The following is a 27,530-nucleotide window of genomic DNA, read 5'->3' as shown; positions in this document are numbered from 1 at the left end:
CGACTCCCTTCGAAATGTGGACTTCATCGTTCGAGAGAAAAGGAATCTTTTAGATTATTTACAGAAATGAAAATACGTTGAAGGAAAAAGACGAGCGAAGAGAGAAAACAAAGGAGTAAGTCGAAAGAGATCATCCAGAGCCGAAATGAAACGCGAAATAATTTATCGCAAGGGTCAGAGGGTCAGGGATTGCGCGATGTTGTTGCGTGGCTACGCGAGAACGTAGTTATCGATTCTACGCTCGTTAAGGAACGTTTCCTCTTATTCGGGTCATTAGGGTGAACATATCTTCTCGACGTTTTTCCATCGTCTCGAACGATCCGAACGGCCCGAGCGACGAGTAACGACGTACTACGAAGGAGGCAGAGCTATTCTTTCTCGATCGATATTATCCGTGCCAATTGTTTTTTTAGAGAAACGAGTCGAAAAGAAGACGTTGGAACACACACGAGTCGGTGGTTAAACGTGCGAACGGAGAAACACGCCAACAAGTGTTTCTGGCACGAGTCAGCGCGTTTTTCGTCGAGGCAAGGATTCCTGGCGATGTTTCTAACGGGGCTCGAGGACGCTCGCGACACGCCGAAATCGCTACGACATTTTGCCATTCGCGAAGAGACTCGTTCGGTTCGAAGGAGGGCCGCAGGAAAGGGGAAAGCAAGAGATAAAGACTTCGCGATTAATGAAAAAGAAAAGTGGATTCGGTCGTCGAATGCAAACACGAGGATAACTGCTAACTCCTGTTCGCCTTTGTTGCCAGTCGGATTAACTGAAAATATTCAAAAGAGAATCGCATCGAACGATTGTAAGGCGAACGGATCTCTTTCGCAGGGGCACAAAGCTGCTACGAAAGTTCTACTTTTCTCGCTGGCGTTATATCCTTTGAGCAGATACACGTTGCCCGACGACAAAAGGAATTAAACGAATCGTCTTCGAGAACGTTCCCTTTTCCGATTAAGCCGAATGAAATCAGTTGGAAATACTTATGCGCGTCTTCTCTGCTTCCCCCTTTACCCTCTTCTTTGTCTTTCGACGAAGGAAGAACGAAGAGAGACGAAACGAGAGAAATAAGAAGTACAAAGGAACGACGAGGTAAAACGTCGCTCTTGACCTCGGCCATAGGTTATACTCGTTTTGCGACTGGAAGAAACGACGTGGAACGAGGCGCGCGACGAAAAAGATGGACCGAATTTCGTGATTTACCTCGATGCATCGACGAGTTATCGTCCTATTGTTTGCCCTCTATATCGAACGTAGAGCGATATAAAAAGCAAGATAAATGTGCTGAGCGCACGGGATCGATATGTACCTAGTCCGACCCTAGCCATGAAAATGAAGACGTAATCGAATAAGCGGGTGAACTTTTTAATCGAGTCAAGGAATTCGCGGCAACGCTAAAAAAGCACGACTTCTTCGCAAATGGAAGAGAGTTCTACGTAATCGAATTGTTCCGCGAACGACTAGGACCATTACTGCGATATCAGATATCGAGCGTATTTTTTTCCCTTTTTTTTCTTTCCTACGTCGGTAAAAGATAGCTTTATCGCGTTGCGTATCCATGGAAACGCGAAACATCCGAAATGCGAAAACTATCGGAAAGCGTTATCGTAGACGTTGTTTTTCCGTCGCGCTCTCGTTACACGCTCGAAGAAGATGAGACGTCGGTGGAGTGGGAAACGACTCGATAGTTTCTCCAACGTGTTGTTCGACGTACAGCGAAACGAGAAAACGGGTTAAATTCTATCGAAGCGCGTTCGATGGGTGATTCACAGAAGGAGTCTCGAAACTCTTCGCGGAAGACTCTCGACGAGTACCGAAGTTTCGACTTTCCCGAAGGATGAACCATGGAAACTGTTTAGCGACACCGCGGTATATCGCTCGATATTAATTAGATCGTTGCTCTTACCTCTGATACGGCACGAGAGATTAGAATACTGTCCTATCGGAAGAAGAATGTATTAACGACGAATTAAAACAGGTACGACATCATCGTCGAGCGTGCTCCTCGAGTCAGTGCACCTCGCGTATATGCATATTCATATTTAGGCCGTTCACCGCTCTTTCGTTGTCGACGTTTTCCTTTTTCTCTCCTTTGTACCTTCACCCTTTCTCCTTGTATTTTTTTCTTTTTTTTTTCTTTTTATCTATAAGAGGTAGATCGGACAGAGACCATAGAGAGGAATCAGCTTAAAACGCGTGCGCTAATCGAACGTCCGAAGTCGAAACGAACGATTCAACGGTATAATTGACAAAATTCGTTTTGGTCGTTGATCGTCGTCCATCGGGTCCTTCTTCTCCTTTCTCTTCTTCGTAGAGCCGATGTACGCGATCGTACGCTACGTGTATACGTACACTCATATACCTAAATAACGTCGATATAAATTCCAGAGATATTCGAGTTTACACTCCGAAACACGCATGAGATTTAAACCATTTGGTAAACATGCACACACATACACACACACATATATATATATATCGTTTCGACTCGTACGCCTATAATATTTCATATGTATGTGTGTGTATATATATATATTTATTTTTTCTTTCTCTCTCTTTCTCTCTTCTTCTCGTTAGGTAGTCGAAGAGTAGACGACGATAACACACGGTAAAACACACAGGCGCACGCGCTCGCGCGCTCTCACATACACGTACACCGGCGCGAATTCGCGTGCGCCCGGAATGAAATTCAATTTAAATCCTCTCGCTTTCGGGTCGATATGTCACGTGATATATCCACTATCCTCCACTCTAGTATCCATCTTTTCGCGACAAAGAACGATTTCTTTTCTTTTGCTCCTCGTCTTCCGTTTCCTCCTCTTCAACGTCTCCTCTTTCTCCTCTTCCAGCTTTCGCGTGGACGCGATTTCGTGATTTTGTGCGATCCACGATTCGAGAATAACCTCGAGTAACGACGATAGTAAGAACGATAATGACGATAACAGAAGGATGCGAGCCGTCGACGAGACTGCCAGCACTGCGGAGGAAACGAGGCTTTTCAAGTCCCCTTAAACTTTATTATGCCTCTTCTTCTCGTTGCAACGACGACTTCTCGCAAGCTCCTCCTCGCTGGAAAAATTTAGATCGTTACCGGTGGAACGCGTTACCGGTAAAACACAACACGTGACGCGCGCGCTCTCTCTTCCTTTCGCTCTCCCCCTCTCTACCTCCCTCCCCCCCCCCCCTCTCTCTTTCTCTCTCCTTTCTCCAAATCGTTTTCTACCGATTACCCGTTCTTACGAGAATTTACGTTTCGTCAAGTTAGAAGAACGTTAAACTCGATCGTTCTTACTACGTTTTTATTCCGCGTACGTCAGAAATTTTCGATTCGATGAGTGATTCACAGAATTCTTTGTAGAGATTTTCAAAGTTCAAGAGCGTGCGAGTTCAAAGTCCATCGTGGCAAAAGCGATTTGTCGGTCGAACGATGGACGTTTTTTCAACGACGGTATCGAGGATCTCGCATAGCGTACGATTCGCGGTCGTCACAAAGTCTCTTTGCGATAAATTTTCATAGAAAAAAGCACGAGAGAGAGAGAGGGGGGAGGAGGGAAGAAAGAAAGAATCGTCAAGAAAAAACCCTTGGTGGGCATTTACAAAGCCAAGAGAAACCAAAGAAAGGGGATAAACGAAATGTTTTTCATGACGTCTCCCTCGCGAAGGAAATCGAGCGAACGTTAACTCGTATCGCTCCTCGAAAGGGAAGAGCGCATCGTTTTCGAATCGGAAATTGGAGGGTTCTCGTGCGCCACGTTAACTAACGCGTTTAGCCGTTAGGCGTTAGCCGATGAAAAAGAGTAGTCGTTACTCGCGCGATACTCGGATCTCGAGCGAAGGAGAAATCGCGCGTTCGACGATCCGGCAACGGTAACCGGCCGCCGACCTTCCCGACATATTTTCCCTCGGCATTTCCACGTTTCCAGAAGGACGGAGGAGCACGCTAGTCGATCGATTTCGCCCTCGTCGCTGGTAACGAACGCTCTCTTCGCGAGCGTAGAATCCCGAGCGTTTCGTCGTAGATTCCGAGGCATTCCGAGCAAGGGCAAGTAGATGCCACGTTTGATCGTCCGCTGTCTAATTTTCGCGAGAGGCTCCGATCGTTGTCACGAAAATTCATCGATTCTCTCACTGTCCGTTTCGCGTTTCCCACGCGACGCTTCGATATAATCCCTTTATCTTCTTGGAGGTAAACCGAGTTGGAATAGCGATAACTTTGCGCGTTTCTACCGGCGACGCCGGTATTTCCTTCCTTCCTTTCTTCCTACTTGGTTTCTCGCGAAAACGCGCGGTCCCTCGCGCGGCGCGTGCTCCGCGTTCTCGCGACGACTATTTCCGTACGACTACGACCGTGCTCGGCAGCACTGTGCCGGATAGCAGCGACGCTAGCTCGCCGCACGCACCCGCGCGCACACACACACGCGAGCACGCATCCGTACGTACACGAACACACGAAATCGGCACGCTTCCGCCCTCTTCGACCCTCGCTCCCTTTCCCATTTCTTTCTGCCTGTTTATTCGTCTCTCTTTCTCTGGCCCGCTTGCTCGCTCGCTTGTTTGCTAGCGCGCGCGCGCGCGCGCAATTTTTACCGAGGGACCACCGTCGAACGTCGCTCCTTGAGAAGTAGGAAACCGAAGAAGGAGGACCGAAGGAGCGGAAGAAGAAGAAGAAGAAGAAGAAGGCGCGGGCGAAGCAGAAAGAGTAAGAACGAGAGAGAGGTAGGTGGAGGACGAGGAGAAGGAAGCTCGGAGACGCACGCACTACTACGGCCGGCCGTGTAGGCCGCGTCGAGCACGGCTTTCTCTACTGCCGGCTGACACAACGTGTGCCGCCGCTACTAGCTTACTCTGCCCTCTCTCCTTTCTCTCTCTCTCGATCTCCGTCGGACTACTCCCCTCTCGAGTTACCACCCTTCTCTCTCTCTCTCTCTCTCTCTCTCTGTCTCTCTCTCTCTCTCTCCGTTGGCCACGGGTACCTGGCCAAACCCACCCACTGCCCGATCAACCTTTCGAGAGCGCACCACCACAACCACCACCGCCACCGCCACCACCGTCGGCCTCGGCTTTTCCTCCATGGCGCATGATCCAGGGCCGTACCGACGCGTGGAACCAGCCTCAAATTTCAACGATCCTTTCTATTCGCTCTTTTATAATTTTATCCGATTCGACGCTGCAAAATCTTTGTTATCTTTTTTCTTTCTCCGATGAAAAAAATAATTATTTAAGAGAGTTCGTTTATCTTTTTCGCTTGGAAATTCACTTTTTTTCGTAACTCTTTCAAAACGCGCGACAGACTATAAACGGTGAAAAAAAGAAAACGAGATATTCCGCTGTGCGTCGTTCGTAGATAAATAAATAATTTCTACGCTTTGCACGAGGGTTCATTGACATGGGTGAAATTTACGTCGAAACGCGGAAAGCCTGCTCGGTACCGCGCATGACACAGTGCCGTAGCGATCTTCCTTTCGCCTCCTTCTTCGCGCGTCTCGCGAGAGCTTTTCCAGTTTAACGAGGTAAGCGCGAACGAAAAAAGATCTGAGTTTGTTGGTAACGATAGTCCGCGTACGCAAAGTGTTTCGATGCCGCTTCGATCCGTTTCTTTATCTTTACGATCTAGTTCTTCTCGCGCTCGACTGACGTTAAAACAAATGCGTCGTCCGTTGTCAACGCGTCTTCTTTACTGTTTCATTCGCAGACATCGTTGATATCAAATGTCGATGTTAAATCGCAGAAAAGAAGTTTTCCTTGTTCAAGAATAAAATAGAATTAGAAGGAAGATATCTATTCGTTTGCTCTCCTGACTCTCTCAGAAAGTTCTCTCGCTGGAAAAAGAGTCTCCGGAGAAATACGCGTCTTCTCACTCTTTCCCACTTTTCCTTCCGATGGGAGGGGAAAAGATAACGGAAAGCTTGGTAGCATTCGCTACGTAAAATCCGTTCAAAGATATCGACGGGAGCGCGAAAAATTGTGAATGAACGAATCAAAATCGTCGTCGTGCGACCAAACGACGCGGTCGTAGTTTGCGCTCTCTCACGAGGATACACGTGCTTTCGAAGAAAAGTATTATTTATCGGGGAAGAAACAAGCGCTGAAATGAAAACGAAAACGGAATATATGAGCGTGGAAGGTCGTTAGGATAGAGATCTGGTTGGACCGTGTGTATTCGAGCGTACGAGAGGAAAAGAGGGAGAGAGGGAAAGAGTGGTAGTAACTACCACATCGTATACCACCGGCACTCTATATTGATTTTCCTGGGGGATGGTGTAGACGAAGAAACGAGAAAAGCAGGCAAAGAGAGAGAGAGAGAGGGAGATAGTGGAAGTGGGAGCGTTCCTCGCTCTTAGCCACCGAGGGTAACCTTTGAGGTTGAGTTCAAGGAAGATGGCGGAGCAGGCATTGCACACCGGTCGGTATAAATACTACCGTGTAAGGATAAATCCTCTCGGTTATAAGGGAATTTATAAAACGTCAAGGGTAAAACCTTTAAAGATCGGAAAATGTTTCAGAGTTATACCGAATAAAATAATGGCAATTTGCATCGACGCTAACTAATTCGATTCGAAAGGCGCGGCGCGACGACTCTCGCCTGTCGTCTTTCCGTTTTGTCGAAACTAAACATTTTTATAGCACGTGCTTCGACGACGTCGTCTACGATATATCGCGTTCGCTCTCCGAAACGATCGAGCGTCGCGTCTCGTTTTTGTTCCTACGCGTTAGATTTCGCGTTAACGTTGTGATCGTTCCTCGAACAAATCCTTTCCTTGTAACAATCGTCTTTTGTCTAATGACTGCCATTCGTGGCGGACGATCAAAAAATAATTACCTACTCGATACGGAGATCGGCGATAACACTCGAAGGTGAGATACGAAGGAAACGTGCCTCTATCGCGTAAAATCGTGTTTCCATGGTATTGATAGAAAAACATAGATATGAATCTATATTCTCCGAGAGTTATCGGCATATGCAACTAGAAATATCTTTATTTGCTGAGATCTTTAAAAGTAGTTCCATACGGTTGTTCGAGCTGGCCTACTTTTTATGCCGCTCTCAATGTGTGTACATATGTACATCCCGGCTACTCTTCTTTGTACACCTATCTATCTCCGAGGTGCGAGCGTGTGCGCGCATGCACGTGTATCGCAAAAGGGTGCGTTACGTCCAACTACTATGGGCGATGTGAGATTTACATGGCAAAAAGAGATTACGTGCATTAGATATACACGAGAATTCCTTAAGCGAACGCGTCCTGTCGTTCTTCTCACGTTTCTGCTCGAGGCTTATGGCTCCCTTAAAGCAGACGCGATTTCCCTGCATTTCGACATGATTAAAGATGTAACATTTATTCGTAGCCCTTTTTTGCGAAAGAAGAGCAAACCTTTATAGGTTTCTCAATAGCGTCCAAAAAGATCGGTGATTCTCTGCGAAGAGTGCTCCGAGGACTCTAACGATTCTTCGAGTCGAACGAAGCATCTTGCCGATCCTTCGACCGCATTCGCATCTGCGACTTAATTAGGTTACTCGTTAAGGAGAAAAATACGTGCTGATGCCAGTCCATCCGTTAGTCATTGATTCAAGGTATATACTCTCGAAAGTTCGTGCGTCTCGGAGGGAGGAAAAGAGGGAAGAAAGAGCAACGCGCGCAACTAAAGCAACTTGACAGAGAAGAGACAACTATTTATTGTTTCGATTTATTTTCGGTGTGACCCTCGAACGACCATCCGTCGATTACGGCGTGGACCGTAATCGAAAGCAATAGGACAAAACAGCTCGGCCAAGAAAGCCCTCATTTTTTTTTCTTCCCCATGGATCGGTCCGAATGACGCTCCGAAAGGATAAAATACAAAGGAGATCGTACGAGCGTGATAGATCGTACAAAGAGATAAAAGAGGAATAAAAAGATATAGGTATCGTTCGATTAATGCTGAGAATATTTTACTTTTGTATAGGGCTTCGGCTTTTTTTACACGAAACGATCGATACGGTTTTTCGATGAAACGATATCGATGAAACGAGAATAAACAATAGACCGTACGTTTCTATTTTTCTCTACGTACGTGCTTTTCTTCTCGTATTTGTCGGACCGTCGTTCCGCAGGGTCCTCGATCCTAGCGCGAGCATCGTGTAACGAGTGGTAGCAAACTCGTTCGTGCACGATGCACGAGACACGAAGGAGATGATCGTTTAAGCGAGCAGGATGCGCGTTGCACATGCGTGCATGCACGGATCGTTACCGAAATTAGAGTACCGAACCACCCGCTGGGCTGGAGCTACACTTTTTTCTTATTACTCTACGAAGAGTCTGGGAAGAAAGCACTCGTTCGTTCCTACAAACTTTTTCTCTTCCTTCCTCGTCTCGAGGTAATAATCTTCGGGAAAAAGGTAAAGTTACGGCGTCGAAGATCGGGGAAGGAGCTGAGAGTCGATGGAAATTTTGATAAAGGAGATTCGATGCGTGTAATTACAACGTCGGGATGTTTCTCCTCGTTAACTAATTAGTTTTCAATCCGTACTAAGGGAGACTGAAAGTTCGTCTAAAATTCTCGAAACGGTAGTCGCGTCTTTAAATTTTCCACGGTAGAAAATATAAAGTACTCGCGTACGAGTACGGTGCTCTTACTTCTATTCGCACTTTCGAGTTACCTTGCGCGTAAGAAAACTTTCCACTTTTCGCGAGGAATAACGCAAACCCGAGAGAAGCTCTTTCCCCGCGGAAGATACATTATCGCATTATAGAACTTCAGAGCCGATTTCGAATTCTTTCGCGGCTAAAAATATCTCGATCGCATTATGAGAAGCCGCGAGAAAACTTGCGAAATTAATAATCGACAACGTCCATCTCTTTTTCTCAAAAACCGTGAGAGAATCGGTTACGGTTTATTATTATCGTTTCTCAGTTTCTACTCTTTGCCGATAGAAAAGTAATTAAAATTTTTTATAAATAATTTCAAACAACTACATTCTCCTCTCTTTTCAATTATTCTCAACTTTCTCAACTTTTTCAATTATAACAAATTTTTGTCTATTTACTTTCTACTCCTACTCGGCATAACTTCGGCCAAGTCGAGAGCTTCAACTTTTCTCGCGAATTCCATTCACAAAGTAATCGTTTAAAATTCATTTTGTTGAAAGCAAATCGTTAATTATGATTTCATTGATCGTACCACCGTTACTGTTATTGTCCCGGTACGAGTATTTTCAACAAATCCTTGCTTTTCTCTATATTACTTTAAAGCAAGGTTTGAAAGGGAGCTTTGTGTTACGATACGTTGCCCCAACGGCCCGAGAGTCGGATAAAATCAGAAGGCCTACCGCTGCTATAGCGCGAGAGAAAGACAGAGAGAAAGAGAGAGAGAGAGAGAAACGAGTGCAATGGTCCGTGAGTTTCGAAAGTTTCCGTAATTAAAGCGCGATCCACTGCTCGTATCAGTGGATATAACCAGAAACGGTTAAAGTCTCGTTCTCGTTCTGATTTTAGAAACGAGGGAAAGATAATAGGTTTAAAGTTATACTTTAAAGGGAAAATTGTATGTCCTCGACGTATCGTTGACCATTGACTGAACTATCGCTCGAACTATCTCTCTCTTTCTTTCTCCCGATCCGAGACATTTATTTTTATTACTCATCACATTTACATTACACGATTCACATCAATGTTTTTGAGATTGTATCGAGTTATCTCTCGCGCTGTTTCGCGAATAAACAAGGAAAGATTATGTCCAAATTCCGTAGCGAGAAAAAAGAAGTGGAAAGAAAGAGAAGGAAAAGCGCGTTGATCGATTAGAAAGCTCGTAAGTTCGTGCAATGACCTACTGGGATCGTACGAGCGAAAGAAGGTCGCCACGAATTCATGTTTTACTGCTTGTAAAAATTTATGGAACGTCATTCCGCGAAAACTGTGTAAGCCGACGAGATAGGAAAAAAGTGAGAAAGCGAGAAGGGAAAAAGTGCTCGACTCTTCATGAAGCTACGAAGAAGCGATGCGTCGAATAAATGCGAAGGGTGATTCTTATCGAGAAAAGTATGACGAAGGGTCGACACGTAGCGGCTTATCGTCTGGTTCACTTGTGCGATAAGCATGATTAAGCATACGACCAAGTACTCGTAACGATCATCGTAACGATATTACTGATTCGTCGTAACTTTCTTCGAATATCGTGCCAACGCTCCCAGTTTCTTTATTCGACGTAAAAATTATTAGAACGTAAAATATATGAGATAGATATGCGGCTGATAAAATCTGGTTATCGGTCTTCATAAATATCAACTAATTTCGTATTCTATAGTATGTGCGAGACAATATTTTGCGAGGTGCGATCCTTGTCGATTCGCAGCATGCCAAAAGTATTATATATTCCAAGCATAGAACCGAGAGGAAGCGAATGTTACGAACAAAAGTCAAAGTAGTCGTATAATTTTCCATCCTCGAAGGGTAGTTGGGCGGAATACGCTCCTATCGAAGCAAAGTAAACGCAACAAAGCTTTCTAATTAGTGCTTCGCGCGAATAAGCGTCGTTAATAAGTATTGCAGAACGAGATGATTCCGTTTACGACTACTCGTCGTATAATACGAACGCAATAATTCCATTTCTGAACACATTTCCCTTCATGAATCCAAAACAGACGAATGTAAATGATTGACCAACTGTCTTATTCATTCACGAGAGAACGTTATCAAACTTCTTTGTGTCCAGCATCTATTATGGATCGTATTTACCGAGTTTGCATTTGCAAGTGTCGTTACGCTTGAAATATTCAAATGTTCAAATGTTCCTTTGTATTGAGCCGGACTATTTGCGTAGCAACGTTGCGCGTACCCTTTTCAAACGATCGACTCGAGCTCATTCGACCAAATCTGTCGGTGGAAACTCGATTACCTAACTATTTTTCAATAAACTCGACCTATCAAACTTACGTCTGTCTCGGAAATATTAACGAGCTTCATTTGTAAGCACGACCCAAATGCAATCTTTTAAATTATTTTCATCAACAAACGATCTTTTTCGTAAAGTTACAAGGACTGAGAGTACAGACACTTTGGGCTTTAGTATGTTTACCGTAATAACGAACGTTTTCACCAAAGTCTCGTCCGATCAATCGAATATCCGAGCAAGAGAGAGTGAGAGGGAGAGAGAGAGAGAGAGAGAGAGAGAGAGAGAGAGAGAGAGAGAGAATAGGTCAAAAGGGTTAATTTACGAGCAAATGACAAGCCGCCTCTGTCAGTAACAGCCGACGCTTGTTATCCGCTATCAATGGCTCGATATAATCGTTCGTCCCTTAGTGAAAGAACGATCGAGGATTCGTTAGAAAATTGAAAACGTTTCACGTATCGTCGAGCTGCAGACGCATCGAAAATTTAACCAACGAGTCAACGGAGTTTCTCATTTCGAAAGAAAATTCTCCGAGGATACATAATTCTCCGGGAAGTGAAATTTTATGCTAATGCATTCTCTGATACCCGTGTAATTACTTTCTACCACTTTACGTATATATATATATATATATATATATATATATATATATATTATCTTAAAAAGAGTTATAATAAAAAATAAAAGAGGAAAAGGAAGATATGAAGTATTAGTCGGTTGCAAAGTGAAAAATTAGTTGCACTGTGAAGGAGCAACAGTGACCAATCGAATAAAATTATTTTCATCGTAACATTCCAAGACGAAACATTGAGAATTCTCTGCGGATCTCTTAAAAGCAACTGCCGTTTTCGTAAAAAGGAAAAAAGGAGAGGAGTAAAAAGCTAGTTTTTGGTCGCCGAGAGCATCGAGGCTTCGAACTTAAAGTCGTCGATGGTTCATTCTCGTCGTCGACCTCGTCTTGTTGGCGTCTTGAGCAAACAACATTTGAATACCAGCAACTGGATGAGAAAGAATCGGACGATGGTTGGCGCATATATATATTCCTGGCCTAGATTTTAAAAGAAGAAAAAGAAAAAGAAAGGCGTGGAATGAGTTAGGCGAGAATGAAAAGTGTGTCTGCGTTTGAGAGATGAGAATATGGAATAGAGAAGAGCAAGAAAAAGAAAGAAAGAGGGAAGGAGAATAGCCGACAAAGTTTAGTTCGAGGTGACGGTAGCTTGGCTAGCAGCAGAAGCGACCCTGTGTTTCTTGCCTCGTGATGCGCGTATGCGCTAGTGTATTATGAAAGGAGGCGAATTAACTGTTCTTAAAATAAAAAAGAAAGAACGAAGGAAGTCTTGTCCCCTAGGAGAAACGTGAAAAGTTTTTCTAGCATATCTTTCAAAGTTGGCGTACGTGCATGCTTTTCGACCTCTCTCGTTGTATCGTTCCTTTCTCTCTCTCTCTCTCTCTCTCTCTCTCTCTCCTCCTCCTCGGCGCGCGCGTCAATATTCGACCTTTATTATATTATATTATATTACATCATATTTGAGGGACTACGTAATACAGAGTAATACAGAAATTTAAATGAAAATCGGATCAATGGATAAATAGACTCCATGAAAAAAAAAACGAACGAGATTTACGATTCGTCTCGATCCATCCCACTATATCCATTTAAGTATTATTTAGATTATCTCCGATAAAAGGTATTCACGAAGGTATTAAAAGAGCAACTCGAAAAAGCATTGAAGAATATTTGGTCTTTCGTCGAAAAGACGTTCCATGGGGAAAGTATAAATTTCGTTAAATACTGAGCGATTAGGATTAAATGAGAGAGTCGTGCAACGTCGTCGGTTGTCCAGGAAAGGAGAAGGATCGCTCGCGAATTAGAAATGCCCGTAGAAAATGAAACTGTGAATGTATAGTCTCGTTAAACTTCCTAATTGTCAGCGATACGAGGAAAGTCGAGACGAGACGAAACGAGACGATTCTAATTGTCCTGTCGTTACACAGTTGACATCTGTTTCGTTCTAACTGAGAATGCCCACCGTCGTCGTTCTCGCGCGACTTTTCGACCTTCTCTCCTTGTCTTAATTAAGTAATAACTCGATTAAGCAACAAACCACCGGGAGTATAATCGTTAGCAATTAGTAAGAACGAGACGACTCTCCGAGTCCCTTTCCTTTTTCTCGAGGGTCCACGAGTCGATCGATTTTGTCCGCCGATAACCACACACGTTGTCGTGTCTCTCGAGTATAAAAGTTTAGTAAATAATATCAACAAAATACGACGATACTTAATCGCGAGTATCGCGTAGTTTGTCTTTTCTTTGACGAAAAAAAAAAGAAAATAAATAAATACAATGAAATTTTAAAGGGCGAACGCGAGCCAAATTATCTCATCGTTTAATACGGCTACAAGGAAGATTGGACTCTTTATCAAAAGTCATACATAGAGAGGAAAGAGAGAGACAGAGAGAGAAACGAACACACGTTTGGACTACGTATCCTCGACTCGTGAACTCACGATCGATTTTCGTGGGAGCTTCGATTGGCCGACGACCTGCCGGCGACTCGTGGCTTGGAACTTTGCCAAAAGGTCACGGAGCAACATGTATACGAGACTGTAGCGTGCGTCGTTATCGGGCTTCTACAAATCGCACGCCGTATCGTTCTGCGAACGCCTTGCTTCCTCTAAACGTAGACTAATAAATGGACAAATTGATACGCAAAAATAGACAGTAATTATTCCAAAGTGAAAGAAAATCGAATGTACGTACAATGAAATTTGGATTTTCGATTTGGATTCGGAAAGAAAATGGATGGTTCTTTCGCTTTCCCGACGAGGATGAGAAAGAAAAATCGAAGAAGAATCGAGATGCTTCTCGCCTTTTATCTCGAGTAAAAGTTACATTCGACTCGGTATACGGTTTCAGCCCTACGCGAGGATCAAAATCTTGAAGGACGCGACAGTACACACATGTAGCTACGTAGATACGTTAGGCTAGACACTTTCGGGAATTCCGACCTACAACGGAAAGCACTTAAAAGCGTTTGAAAGCATAGTATCTCTCGCCCTCGTTGAAAGTGAGACGCGCGGGATGGGTAAGGAAAGAGTACGAAAGAATATAGTGAAAGAGGACGGACCGATGGAAGGGGAAGTAGAGACGCGAGATGGATGGATGGATGGATGGATGAATAAAGAGAGATAGACAGATAGATAGATAGATAGATAGATGGATGGATAGATAGAAAGAGAGAGAGAGAGAGAGAGAGAGAGAGAGAGAGACACGAGTATTCGCGGAGGAACAGGAGGAAGACAATAGGAAAACGACGAACGAGAGTACGAGCGCGAGAACTTGTAAAATTTAAAGCACGGCCACGCTCTCCTTCGACGAAAAGATCGATAATACGAGACTCTTCTGTTTGGTTCTTCGACTGGTATCGAGAATGACATTGATATCTATCGCTCGTACTTTCCCGAACGATAATGTATTTTTTATCCGATCGGATTAATTCGACGGATACGAGCGATAATTATCCAAGGAGAGAAACGGCGTGATAGATTTGATAAGCGGTGCGCTCAAGCGCACGTTCGATCGACCAAACGAATCGTTATTGTCAAAGACGAAAGTATAATATGAAACGAAAAAACTTCACCGATATCTCGGTCAAAGGTTTCTATCGAAAAGACGTTTCTATGAATTCGTTTGAAGAAAACGCAGTATCGTTCCGCTCGGTTACATTCGCACGGCCATACAACGGCAGATTGGCATGTCCTTTCTCGAGAAAAGAACTTTTTCAAGGCGGAACGTTCTCTATATATGCGTAAAAAAGAGATGTAACATAAAAGGAACGATATACCGGCATATCGGCGAACAAGGAACGAGATCGAACGATCGAAGGAGTTATGAATCCAAGAGTCGGACCTTAGAAATCGGCTCGCACTTCCTTTTCTTTTCTTCTTTCGTCGAATTAATCGTTTTTCAAATATTTCTCTCGAAAATCGAAGCTGCATCGCATCGATCGCTTCGCGCGTCAACCTCCGTCGTTACTTTACATCTCGTATCGTATCTCGAACGGTCGGTCGTCGAGTAATCCTTTTTATTTTTTTCTCATCTTCTTCGAATTCTGTCACCAATTAATACGGGAATAAGAGAGGTATGGATATCGAAGGTGATATGTACCGAAGGAAACAAATCGGGCGAATGAATCGAAACAGCAAACCGTATTAATCGTCTCGAGTATTAACGCGCGAGAAAGGAGAGAAGAGAGAAGCAGAGGAGAAAGATAACACCTAGATACCTAGACAATCGTAACTCGTTTTTCTATTTTGACACGCTCCTTCTCTTTCTTTCGTCGGAATCTTTGAATCCCTTGGGATTGAACGGACCGTCACGGCATACCTTATGTTCGCGTGAAACTAATCTCGTCACTCTGTCATGAGCGCGAAAGCCGACAAAGTTACTTCCACTTGTCATAGCGCACTCGCCCCGACACCGGCGATATATGAGACGTCAGCTTGGAAAAAAAGGGGCGTACGATGACGTGATCGCTTAAAAAAGGAGAAAATAATCTTTTCCGCCGCCTTTTCGCGAGGCCGTGGACTTTCTCGTTCAGCGTTCTTTCTCTAGCGTCGAAAAAAAATCAAAAACGTAAAGAATTTTTCTCTCCTTTCCAAGTCCGTTCGAAACAAAATCGAATTATGAAAATTACAATCCGGCCATTAACGTCGAATTAAGCACGAGACCGAATAGAATGGAAATCGGAAATCCATGAATTTGCATCGCGTTTCGTTCGCGTCGCGTTAGGACGAAGATCCATCGGACGGTGAAAAACTTGGAAGCGCAGCGACGTCCGCTTTAATCTGCCTTTTCCCCAGAAGACGCATTAATATTGATACCGAGTAAAAAAAAAAAATGACCTCGTTGAGAGAGGGCCGGTGAATAGAGATAGATAGATAGATAGGTAGATAGATGTACAAAAAGAGTGAAAAGAGAGAAAATACGATAAAATGAGAGAAAATGATATAATGCCGAATGTAATTTCGAATTGACCGATATCTGAGTACTCGCGTTTGTTAATGTCGACGACTATATATACCATTTTCAAACGGAATGCCTTCGAACGAATTTTCAGACTTTGGCGCTCCTCGATTGGAATCGACGATTCCAAAAGTTGTCGGTGGTTCTTCGATCGTATCGTTTATATAAAATACGAATCGAATTCGACTTTCATCGTTCGATCGTCTTTGTCTCCGCGTTACAACGATTCCGATTCGTCGACGAAGCCCGAAACATCGAAGAACCTTCGCTCGAATTTGAGGGAGAAGTCGAGCGATCTTGAAAATTTCCTTCGCCCGGATCGATCGAATCGATTTCTAAAGACGAACATCTATCGGGTGCGTTTAATCGACGAGAATATCGTTGAAAAGACCGAAAAAACGTCGTTCGACGATTTATCGTTAGGATCTCTCAGCGAACGATACATCGACGATTTTGTGCAAACACGAAGAGAAGGTGTGAAAATTTAATTTTCAAAGATTGGCTCGATCGTTTAACGACTCTCGAAACTCGAGTTTGAAGAAACTCGATTACCGAAACTGGAGAGTTCCAAAACGCGTCTCGTTTTCCAATTCGATTCGTCCTATTCGAGCGATCTCTCGAAAGCGCAAACTCGCGACCCCGATATATTTGTTCTTCTCGACACATATGCAAAATTTCCCCAAGAAGGTACACGCGTGCACGAGTGTACGTATACGATAACGGGAGATTGATGCCTATGAATTAACTTAATGAATACCGATTATCAATTCGGCAACGAGCAAATACATGGCGAATCGCGGCTTCCTCGTTAATTCCGAAAGCCACAATTCGGCTCGCGAACGAGTAGCGTTCGATCGGACGATAACTATTATATTTCTTCTTCGCGTCGTTCGACTCTCAACGCGACTCTCGTTGCGCGAACTCTCTTACACTAGTTATCCGTTAAGGCCTCTTCTTCATTAAGGGTTCCATCAATCCGGAAAGGAAACGACGACGCCGACGCCGGCGCCGCCGCCGCCGCCGCCGACGACGACGACGACGACGACGACGACGACGACGACGACGACGATGACTCGTGGAAATTCGTTGACGCAATTAACGACACGTACGCGCGCTTGTAGATTTATGTCTCATCCGTAGGTATATATGTCAATTTTGCTTTCGGAAACGGGACGTACCCGTAAACGCGACAAGATTCGACGGAAATTGGATTTCCCTGGTGCGAGTTAGATTCGTTACGATGGCGAGAGTCACCGAAATTCTTCACCGAGATGCTTCAGGGCTACGCATAGCCGAGGGAAGAGATCATAGATCAGTCGGAAGTCGTTCGTTTCGGATCGAGCCGATAAAAGGCGGTAAAAGAAAATATATCGCTGGAAAAAGAGGGGGAAACGTGACGAGACCGAAACGACCCAAATACATATTGCTCGTGCGTGGTATGCGAATCGGGTATTTGGTATTCGTAGCGGGGGGTAAATCGAAACGGTCACGATTTAACGGCGATTTAGCAGCGGGAATACCGCAACGAACGAGTAAAATGTAAATCGCTAGTCGTTAGCCGTTTTGCAGCCGTTTGACTGCCGTCGTTGCTGCCGTTGTTGTTTCCCAGTTCAGAGTTTGTACGTAAGTAAACTGAAAGCACGTGAAAACGAAATCGCTCGGTTTCTAGGTGTTTACGAAAGACCGCGTTCTTACGCGTCCTTCTTCTTTCGTGAAAAAGAAAAACAAGGATCGATAACATTTATATAGTCTCTCTGTTGACGAATGAAACAAAAGAAGGAATATCATCATAACAAAAATAAAGGAATATCTTACTTACTAATCTTAAATTACGATTCTCTTAGATCTATGTACATACGTACGTATGTATCCAGTCAACGCAAATACGCAGGAGTATACTTTAGAGCGCGTAAACGTTTCGAGTCAAGCTTCGCTTTCCGTCACGCTCGTTCGTGATCGCTGAGAACAAGGCGACGTGCGTCGTGCCTATCTTAATTTTGATATCCTACCTACGATCGTCGAAGGTCGCACGTTGAATGGCATATCGCGTGGCGGCTAAACTCTGCTCGCCGTGACGTAATCGAACGTATCGTATTCTATCTCTACCCATGTAATTATAATTAAGAGACGAAGCATCGTGCGCACTGAAAATAAACGATAAGACTCACCTGCACATCAACGTTCTCACGTACGCCGGCAGTTGCGATGCGCGAGCAAAAAAAAAGGAAGAGTAAAGAGAGTCGACGAACGCAAAGATTTTGTACTCACCTGAAACAAAGAAGATAAAACATTGAGATAAGATTTAACGCAGTTAGGTATACGTCGGGTACTAGTTTTCATTAAATTCAACGAGGAGAGGAGAGAGGTTAAAGACGTCGTTCGCAAAGACGTCTATCCCGAGTAAAAGGAAAATTGCTGTAAAATGCGAGGAGAGTGGTCGTGGGCAAAGGAGGCCGAGAACGACCGCTCGTTCGTTCGCGTACTAGCTTCGCAGAAAATGAGAGCGCGTTGAACAGAAGGAGTAGAATGGACAGGAAGAACCTGCCCGGCTATTATTTGCAATTAGTCGCGTTCAGACGTGCTGCCATGCGTGCAACAATACGCGCTGGTAAATGCGGTAGAGTGCGAGCGAGGGAGAAGCGAGACGGCCGAGAGAAAAGCCTGCTGGAGACTTTAATTATTTCGTCGTTTCTCATGAATAAATATGAGTCCTGAGTGTGACGCCAAAAATGTCTGCTGGAGCGTGAGACGAGGCACCGGACGATGCAGCGAACGGAGCATCGAGACAATGCCACGAATTGCAGCGAGAGAAGGGAAGAGAGAAACGAAGACAGCATTTTTATTTCATTAACGATCCTTCGTCATCGCGGTGCCGCATCCCGCGCGAGATCTTCGAACGTTCTTCGTTCTTCTTGAAATTACGACAGTTACTGCCCCGTTAAACGTCCCGCCACGAAATTTACGATCATCGCGATCGCCTTGACGTAAAAGTCGAAACGCGGGTAAAACGACTCGGCGATTTCTAATCTCATTATTACGACGTGGTCGTAAGGGTAAACTGCACGAACGGAGGGAAGAAAATAGTAGGAGGTAGAGGGTTGAAGTCCGCGCGGCGAGTCGCGTCTTTTTAGCGACGATGGTTCCCGAGACGAACGATTATCGTCGAGTAGAAATCGTTAACCCGTAAACTCGGGTTCGTACCGAAACGATCGCTCGATACGAAAATTTCTTTTCGTAGAGCGCGCAGAAGGAAGGCGACGTCCGTGCGTTACGACGAGAAAGAGGAGGAGAAGGAAACGGTCGTGAGCGAAATGAATTTCCTTATGTACTCCGTTTTCCTCGTAGCTAGAACGACCGTATGATTGGCTTCGTTCCAAGCTCGCATAATCTCTGGTAGACGAAACGCCTCCGGGTTTCGCCTATTTGCGCTTTAGCTCCTCGGGGCCGAATCGTGGAAAGAGAAGAAAACCCGGAGGGATATCTACCGGAATACGGAGTATCTAGAAACGCAAGGAGAACCGAGATAGCGACAATGGGAATCCGAGTCCTTGGAAAGTATCTTCGGACCTATCGCGTCTTCTCCCCGTTACAAATTTTTTACTCTACTTTTTTGGTCCGCTTTTATACGTACAATTCGTACGAGAATTTTTACGCGCTCTAGCAATTTTATTTAACAATATCCTTGACACAAAAATCGAGAAAACGAGCGATACAAGCGTTTCCTTCCTTTTTTCTTTTTCAATCGTCTTTTCGCACGTTGCTGAATGGCAAGCGTTAATTGCACGTAAAATTCGAAAAAGAAACGCACGGTCGTGGAGTAACGTCACTTTGACGCTTTTTTCTCCTTTCTCATATTTACGAAATTGAAAGTAGCGTTTCGTCGTCGTTTACACGACGCTTTAATCGCGCGAAAGGGAGTCGAAGCGCGAAAGAACGTTTCGCCGGTATTGCAAAGCGAAAAATACGCGTACGTAGTAATACCGAGTATATATAATCGCTCGTAAACGGCGTCGGTAACTACCAACTATTCGTGGCAACCTGGCCAACGAGAAATTAATTTCTATCCTTTTTTCGAGATTCCAAAGTATTACTACGAGAAAATTTTCTTTTAATTCGAGAGAAAGAGAACAAACGAGAACAATCGTTTTTATTTCTCACCTCGAGAGTGAACTTACCCCGATGGATTTAAAGAAGCGAATCGCGTTTGTGTAAAATTAATAAAATTTAATCAAATTCTCGCGCGAGGTTGCACTCGGTCGTCGGTCGTATTTATGAATACGAACCCATCGATGGGCTTTAATGAATGGCGAGAATGTTAACGAGGATCCGAGGGATCGCAGTGAAAAAGAGAAAGAGTCAACGAGCTCTTGGTTAGCCGCAAGATCGTTCGATCCTGCATCGATACGTTTCGTTGCGTCGTCGACGTAACGGACCATTTTTGAATACGGGTCATAACGTTGAAAAGCCATTAAAATCTTCGGTGTTCGATCGGCCGACGTTCGATTTTACGCGTTTCCCGCCAATGAACAAAACTTTTCAGGATAGAACATTTTCTCTCCGACTATGCGGAGAATCCTTGTTGCCCGTTTCCTCGTCGAAGATAAATCAATGTTGCTCCTTTTCTCTTCGAAACATGGAAATGGTTAAAGCGCGAAAACTTGACGGGACGTAGGTACGAAGGTCTCGAAAAAGTGTCTGCTAAAAAAGAGCAGAAATGGATGCAGCTAGAAAAAAGGGAGGGGTTTGTTGGTCGAATCTTCTTTGTTATATTTCACGCTGCCCGTATCTTCCTTTACTCGCCACCCGTATTTACGTTTACTCGCAACCAGCTTCGCCGTGATAAATCACGGCTCGAAGGAGAGCCGGAGCAAAATGTTTGGAGGAAAGTACGTTGCGAGCCAAAAATAAAGTATGATTCCTTTCGTCCCATGAAAACCGATACGTTCGTCGGGGAAAACCTATGTATCCCATTCCGTGGATATTTTACAGAGTACCTTCCTCGCGTAGGTATAACACTTTATACGATAACGTAAACTCAACCTGCTCGTTGGAATAAAATAATATTTTCTCTGGATCCAACGCATCGACGTTTTTTTTAGAAATTTATAATATTACGTCGCTATGAAGCATCGGAGTATATATATATATATATATATATATATATATATATATATATAATAGACTCGCTAAACAAGTAAAAACGAACAAATATTTTATATAGTTTTCATCTCCTAAAATGAATATGAAAAATGATGAAACCGGATGAAACGATCCTACAAAAAGTATGCAAATTTTTAACGGCATCCTGTAGCGGGTACAGCGATATAACGTAGCGAATTTTTCGCCGAAGAACTTGCATTCGGAAGAATGTAATTCCAGTGGCGTTTTCTTGGCACACTGACTTTTTCTCCCCTTTTCTTTTCCAGCTTTCGCTTTACGATCGAGGAGGAATTTAAATACGAACAATCACGGCGGTTCGAGCGGAACTCCAAGCGAAAAGTGGAAACGAAAGAAAAGAACGAATTGGTCGCTTCAAAAAAATATATAGAGCTTCGAGGAGATAGAACGGTGTACGAAAATCGGGGTACCGTTATAAATCCTTCAACGAAAGTAGACGATCGTCTAAAACCTGCGCACACGACGATCTACTTAATAATATCTCTTCGAGATTTACGAGAAATCGCTCGTAAACCGTACAAATTTTGTATTATTTGTTGACGCTCGAACAGCATGAAAAGAAGAAGAATGTGCTTACGTGCCACTTTCCGTTGAAGGCTGAATCGACGGTGAATTCTAGAAAGAGAGAGAGAGAGAGAGAGAGAGAGAGAGAGAGAGAGAGAGAGAGAGAGAGAGAGAGAGAGAGAGAGAGAGAGAGAGAGAGAGAAAGGGAGAATCGACCTTTTGCAAGCCGACAAGCATCCGACGAATCATTTATGAATCACGTACTTACAAGGCTTCGTACGATTCGACCAACTCTCTCTCTTTTTCTCCAACTTTCTTACGCTTTTTCTCTTACAACACACGCGAACGATATACTCGATCACCTTCCCCCTTTCAAAGAAGAAGACGAGGGTAAGAAGAAGAAGAAGAAAAAGAAGAAGGAACTACTTCGAGGGATACGTTCAAAAATCTTTTAAGAATCAAAAAAATATCAAGAGTTCGCAAAATAAAATAGTTTTACTTTACTTTGTTTCGTTTTTCCAAGTTTCAGCAATGTACGTACGTAGAGGAGCGATAAGCTCGCTCGAATTTCTTTTATGGACAAAGTTAGCGTTACCTCGATAAAAAGCTTCTTCGTAAGGAAAGCAGTCGAGAGAGCATCTATGGAACATTGTTTCGGAAAACAGAGTTATAAGAGAGACACGATAATATCGTCGAAAGACAATGGAAGACGTTGATGGACTAAGACATGGCTAACCTCCTACGCGATAGTCAGCAAGCTAGCTGAATGTACCATGAATATTTCAACTTCGGTAAGTGTCTACTGCCACAAGTATGCGGCGTATTTCAAGTTTAACGAGATGTTGCAAACAGCGACCGTCTATAATATCTTATAGTCCGGCTTGTCTTTCGGCGTTTCGTCGACTCTAGTTCGAGACAGTCGATGATACTATTTTCGTCTCGTTAAGCACGCTATCGTGAAGTATACTCTGGTTAGTTTCTCGACAAATTGCAAGTTTGAAATAAGTCGTGAGAAAATTAGAAGATCGATATGATACCGTAGTTATATCCACGTGCTTACACGTGCGAATATCGGTTCGATCGAGAAAAATATAATTGGAAAGGACGAATAGGTCCGGAGCGCAAGGATGAAGGAAGGTCGATGATAAAACGAACGTCGTCGACGAAGAAGAATGCTCGTCCGAGTAGTGTTGCTGACATTCGAAATGATTAAATTTCCATGAATTTTCACGCTTATCAATTTCTAGTGCGAATAGATACGTAACGTCCTTCCTGTAACACCGAGATTAGATTATTTCGAAATATCGCTCGAGGCTGGTTATCGTAATCGGAAAATATGTTAACGCTTGTCTTATTCTTTTTTTTCCACCCTATCGGCTCGATCTATCGGCGATATTTCGAGCGATGTTACATTTTCCTCGAAACGCTTGAATTTTACCACGACTTGGGCGTAACCGGTACGTAGATCCGCAATTTAGAGAGAGAGAGCGAAAGAGAGAGGTGAGGATAAATCGGCGTGCGTGCTTTTTAATCTAAGATTACTCCGGTAATCCGGTAGATTTTCCGGCGATAAAAGAGTCGAACGTGTAAATTTCGTACAAACGTCAAGCGAATTTCTGGAAATCGGGCATTACGTTAATGCGTATTCTTATATCCGCTAGGCATGGTATTTCATTAGGTCTTAAATCGTTTTTACGAGAAGCGCGATTATCGTAGCTGTCGTAACGTAAAAGGAAGAAGGCCATCGAGGAACGATTTAACCGACGAATCGGTAGTCCGAAGATAATCGACGATCAGCAAACGGTACGCGTGGAGATCTGATCCTTCGAAACTTACGATCATCCTCTTGACGGCGCTCGGACTAAAGACCATCATTCGACGTTGCTTCTTGATGAGTCTGCTGAGCCGTTGAGTCCTTTGAGCGCACGTAAGCGGTTGTTCGTTCAATTGAAAATCGTCTCGAAGTTCGTCCTCGAGGTCGTTCGCATCCCTCTCGATCCGGGGAAGATGCCTGAGCGTGACCGTGCTAAGCGGTACCGCCTTGGCGACGAGACTCTCGCTTCTAACGCTCCAATTTGAGCCACCGTACTTCTTCAGATTCATCAGATCACCGATGCTACCTCTGACCTGACTGGTACACAGCTGAAGATTCGTTCTCGAGAGAGCCGGCGAGTGAGGAAGAGACTCGGAACACTTTTCGATCGATCTGACGACGTCCGGTAACATCGACTTGTTCTGAAGTTTGTCCAAATCCGAGAGGGACGATCCACGACGAATCCTGGCTCTTGGCAAGGTCGCCTTTTCTTTCGCGATTTTTTCTTTCTCGCGATTCACGCTCTTCGAGGATAAAGAAGACTTCATGGCGAACAGGCCGGCCTTCAGTGGGAAGAGCAATGCCCACTCGGTCGACTTTTCGCGAGTCTCCATTTTCACCGACTTTTTCGCTTTCTTCCCGTCGATAAGAGTTTCCTTCGAAACGCGCGTGTACGAGAAATATTATAGTCGCGCTGGAGGCTCCGAGACAGGAAAGAGTTCACGTTTAAGCGTTACGTTAGAACGATAATGCGCCGTCCGGTTTGCGGACCTTCCGCTCGGTCGTTATCGTGCTTCCAATGGCAACCGGAAGAACTTGCCTCGTATAATAAAGTACAAACGACTAGAAATTCGAGCAAAGAGATTCTTTCTGATAACGGTAGGCCAAAGTCTTTGCCTCTTTCGATCCGACGAAGCTCTTTTCAAGAAAACGTTCTCTTTACCTTCCATCCTTTTACACGTAGTTTTCCTGAGAACGTTTCCTCGCGCGACATCTTTAAGGCCGATATTTTCGCTTCTTTAGAAACGGAGGAACGTTTCTAAAACTCGATGTTTCCGGCTTTCTTGGTTAACGTTCTCAGCCACGCCAACTTGTTGCCTCGTAAACGTCGGAGTGAAGGAGACGTTGCGCTCGAATTTCTCGGTTAAAGGGATAAGCCTTTACGACGAGACCAAGGAGATCCTTCTTGGTTGGCAACTTCGATGAGACTCGATGAGGCTGATAGATCGGCGTGCGGGCTTAGGAGATCGCGTCGTAATGGTAAGGAGGGTGGTACGGAGCCTGTGACGGACCTCTCGGTGGTATTTTCACTTAAGTTAACACGACCCCCTGCGAGGATGTACTCTTTGCAGGCCGTCGACGACACTTCCGTCTAATAAAAGCCTAATAACGATCGATAGAAACGCCTAGCCTCCTTTCGTGCTTGACCAAGTCGAAGGATCGCACGAGGAAAAGCGAAGCGGTAAGTGTAGTTAAAATGAATCGACGGATGTATGGTTTGCGAACTCCACGGACGAAGAAACGATTCGATACTGAGAGAAAAACCGGATTTGCTTTGCTCTAAACGCGAACGAGCTAGCCGTGATAAACGAATGGTGGTAAGCGAGGACCTTGCGGCGAAGGTGATATCGCTCGTTGTCGCTACGTACTCGACGTTTGGTCTTCGTCGTCATCGTCATCGTTATCATCGTCGACGTCGTCGTCGTCCTCGTCGTCGTCGTCGTCGTCGTCGTCGTCGTCGTCGTCGTCGTCGTCGTCGCCGCTCGCAAGCTCGCAATCGTCATACGGGTTTCCGATTACGCACGATACGGACGGCAGGTTTGTTCCACATAGATTATGTTTCCACGAGGTCTTTTTATCGCCAGAAGAAAAATGTAGGAAGAACAGTCGTTTGAACGCAAAAGAGACCAAGAGAACGCGATTCAACGAAAGAATTTTTGGAGAAGAAATTGCAGTTGAATTCACGAGTACGTTGGTACATCAATTTGGGAAAATACGTTAGCTCGGTCGACTATTTTTCTTTGCGGAGTACATTTTTCGTATTGTCTCAAACACGAAGAGAAAAAAAATGATGTATCATCGAGAACGAACGTAGATCATTTTCCCGAAAGAATCTGAAAAGAGAGGAAGAGGTCGACGAACGAGCAGTCCGAGAATTCGAATAAAATGCAAAGCGAGACACGGTCGAGCATACGAACGGCCGTTTTTGCACGAATAATAAAAATACGGTGGAAAGAATGGGAATGCGTGTTACTCGGGAACGCGCAAAGATCCAAGCTGATGCAATAGAGCAAAAAGTCAACGAAAAGTACAAAATAACATAGTAAAAGCCTATCGTATATTTGTCAATGAATCATTCAATGAAATCCCATATCGCAGCTACGAAGGGGAAATACCGAAGGCAAGCGATAGAAGGAGCGATAGGGTTTATAAATCTCGTCGTTTTGACGTATAACGATAACACCGTACGCTCTTTTTTAACAATTTTATTTAACGTTAAGCCGGTAATGGGGATTTTTGTTGATCGTTATAGGTCTCGCGACGACGATCGTAACGAATGGGTTATCGCTTATCTCAAGGGGGAGGGGAGGTTGATTAAACAATCGACCACCGAAAACCGATATAAAAGCTATAATTATAATAGGGGAGGAGAAGGAGGAGGAGGAATATTAGAGAATTCGATACGTTCATTTCGAAATCGTGTATTTCAGGGCGATGCGGCGGATCGTTGGGAAAAGTTTCCGGTTATTGTAATTATTCCAGAAAATTGCCTTCCCAGTAAAATCTCCCAGTGCAGCGAACAAACAAACCGAATTCGTGGCTGTCTACGTTGTCCTCTTTCTCTCTGGCTCGCGACACGGCTTAAGCTTAATCCAGTTCGCCCCTTCCGGCTCCTGCCACCGAATTCGCTCATTTACATTTTCTCTCGTACACAATAGCGTTCCTCAAACGTACGATCGTCTATCGTGGCAACCAAAAGTGCAGCAGGTGCGTACTCGGGAAACCACGATTGGGCGACACGATTGGGTGACACGATTGGAAGAGGCGAATTGGGCGACACGTTTGCGTTAATGGAAGTTTCGTGTAAGCCAACGTTAATCCACAGCTGCGACTTCGACGAGCGCTAGATTTTCAAGGTGACGAGTCACCGACGCGACTCGACCCTTCCTCCTCTCCGTATATCTCCCTTTTTTGCGATAAACGAACACGACTTCGACCTTTTCACGCTTCGTTCGCTTTTTATTCATTCGCCGTGCGAGTAACGAAAGTCAGTCCTATGCGATAAAAGCTTCAAGGTCGCTTTTAAACGGGCAATGGGCCGTCGTGAAATCCACTTTTATAAATTTACCGAGATAAGAGAAATGGTAGTCGAGTTTGCGAAAGAAATCGTCTGAGATTAATTAAGACGGATAACATTTGAGTCCGACGCTTGCAAAGTCGACGTTCGTGCGACTGATAGATCGATAGTTGCACCGCGAACCAAGCAATTCGTCGTGACTCGTTTCGGTGAGAGGTCGATAGTCGTGGTGCGAGCTTCCATCCTTGAACGAAAAGGTACACGAACGATAAATCGTGGAGAGAGAGAGAGAGAGAGAGAGAGAGAGAGAGAGAGAGAGAGAGAGAGAGAGAGAGAGAGAGAGAGAGAGAGAGAGAGAGAGAGAGAGAGAGAGAGAGAGAGAGGATGCGCCACTCTACCAGCGAGCTACGTGACAAATCGATGGGTGTTCCCCAAAGGTAACAATTGGCAAGGCCACTTTTCTGTTCGCGAAGGACTACCAGAGATGCGGGCTACCGGCGCGGTGACGATATCGAGCGACGAATCTCTTTTGGAAGGTCGAACACGGAGGTCGATGTACTCGTGACGTTTCGGCGAGAGCAAAAGTATTTTTCTGAGATGCGACTTTCGAATACAATTAACATCAGGCAGTTCGAAAAACGTCTTTGGCTTTTTGCCGAAGAACGAAAAAGACTTTTGTTCGATTCCTTTTAAAATAACTCGATAATTGTTCGCGTATCATCGGCGTGAAGTTACTTTGACGAGTAACTCGAGCGTTAACGGCGCCTCTTAAACGGCAATCTTCACGGGGAAATTATTTATAGGGAAAAGTTTGTCGAAGGTCGGAGGTACGCGATCGCGTAGGGTGA

The 27,530-nt window shown here is 44.4% G+C and overlaps 1 protein-coding gene across 2 annotated transcripts in view; it reads right to left on the bottom strand.

Moving 5' to 3' along the window:
- The window catches only part of LOC122631512, a 95,380-nt gene that overhangs the window by 25,750 nt on the left and 42,100 nt on the right, over nucleotides 1-27,530 (bottom strand). The window contains exon 17 of one of the 2 annotated variants that reach the window (XM_043817287.1): nucleotides 17,764-18,157. The exons of the other annotated variant lie outside the window; for it this stretch is intronic. Coding sequence (XP_043673222.1) covers nucleotides 18,074-18,157 — 84 coding nt within the window. The 3' untranslated portion in view covers nucleotides 17,764-18,073. Of the gene's footprint in view, nucleotides 1-17,763; nucleotides 18,158-27,530 lie in introns of those variants that run through there. 2 annotated transcript variants of the gene reach the window in all.

The sequence above is a fragment of the Vespula pensylvanica genome, chromosome 1, assembly GCF_014466175.1.
Source record: "Vespula pensylvanica isolate Volc-1 chromosome 1, ASM1446617v1, whole genome shotgun sequence".
Lineage (NCBI taxonomy): Eukaryota > Metazoa > Arthropoda > Insecta > Hymenoptera > Vespidae > Vespula > Vespula pensylvanica.
Note: the sequence above shows the minus strand (reverse complement) of the source record. Positions and strands in the feature narration are given on the sequence as shown.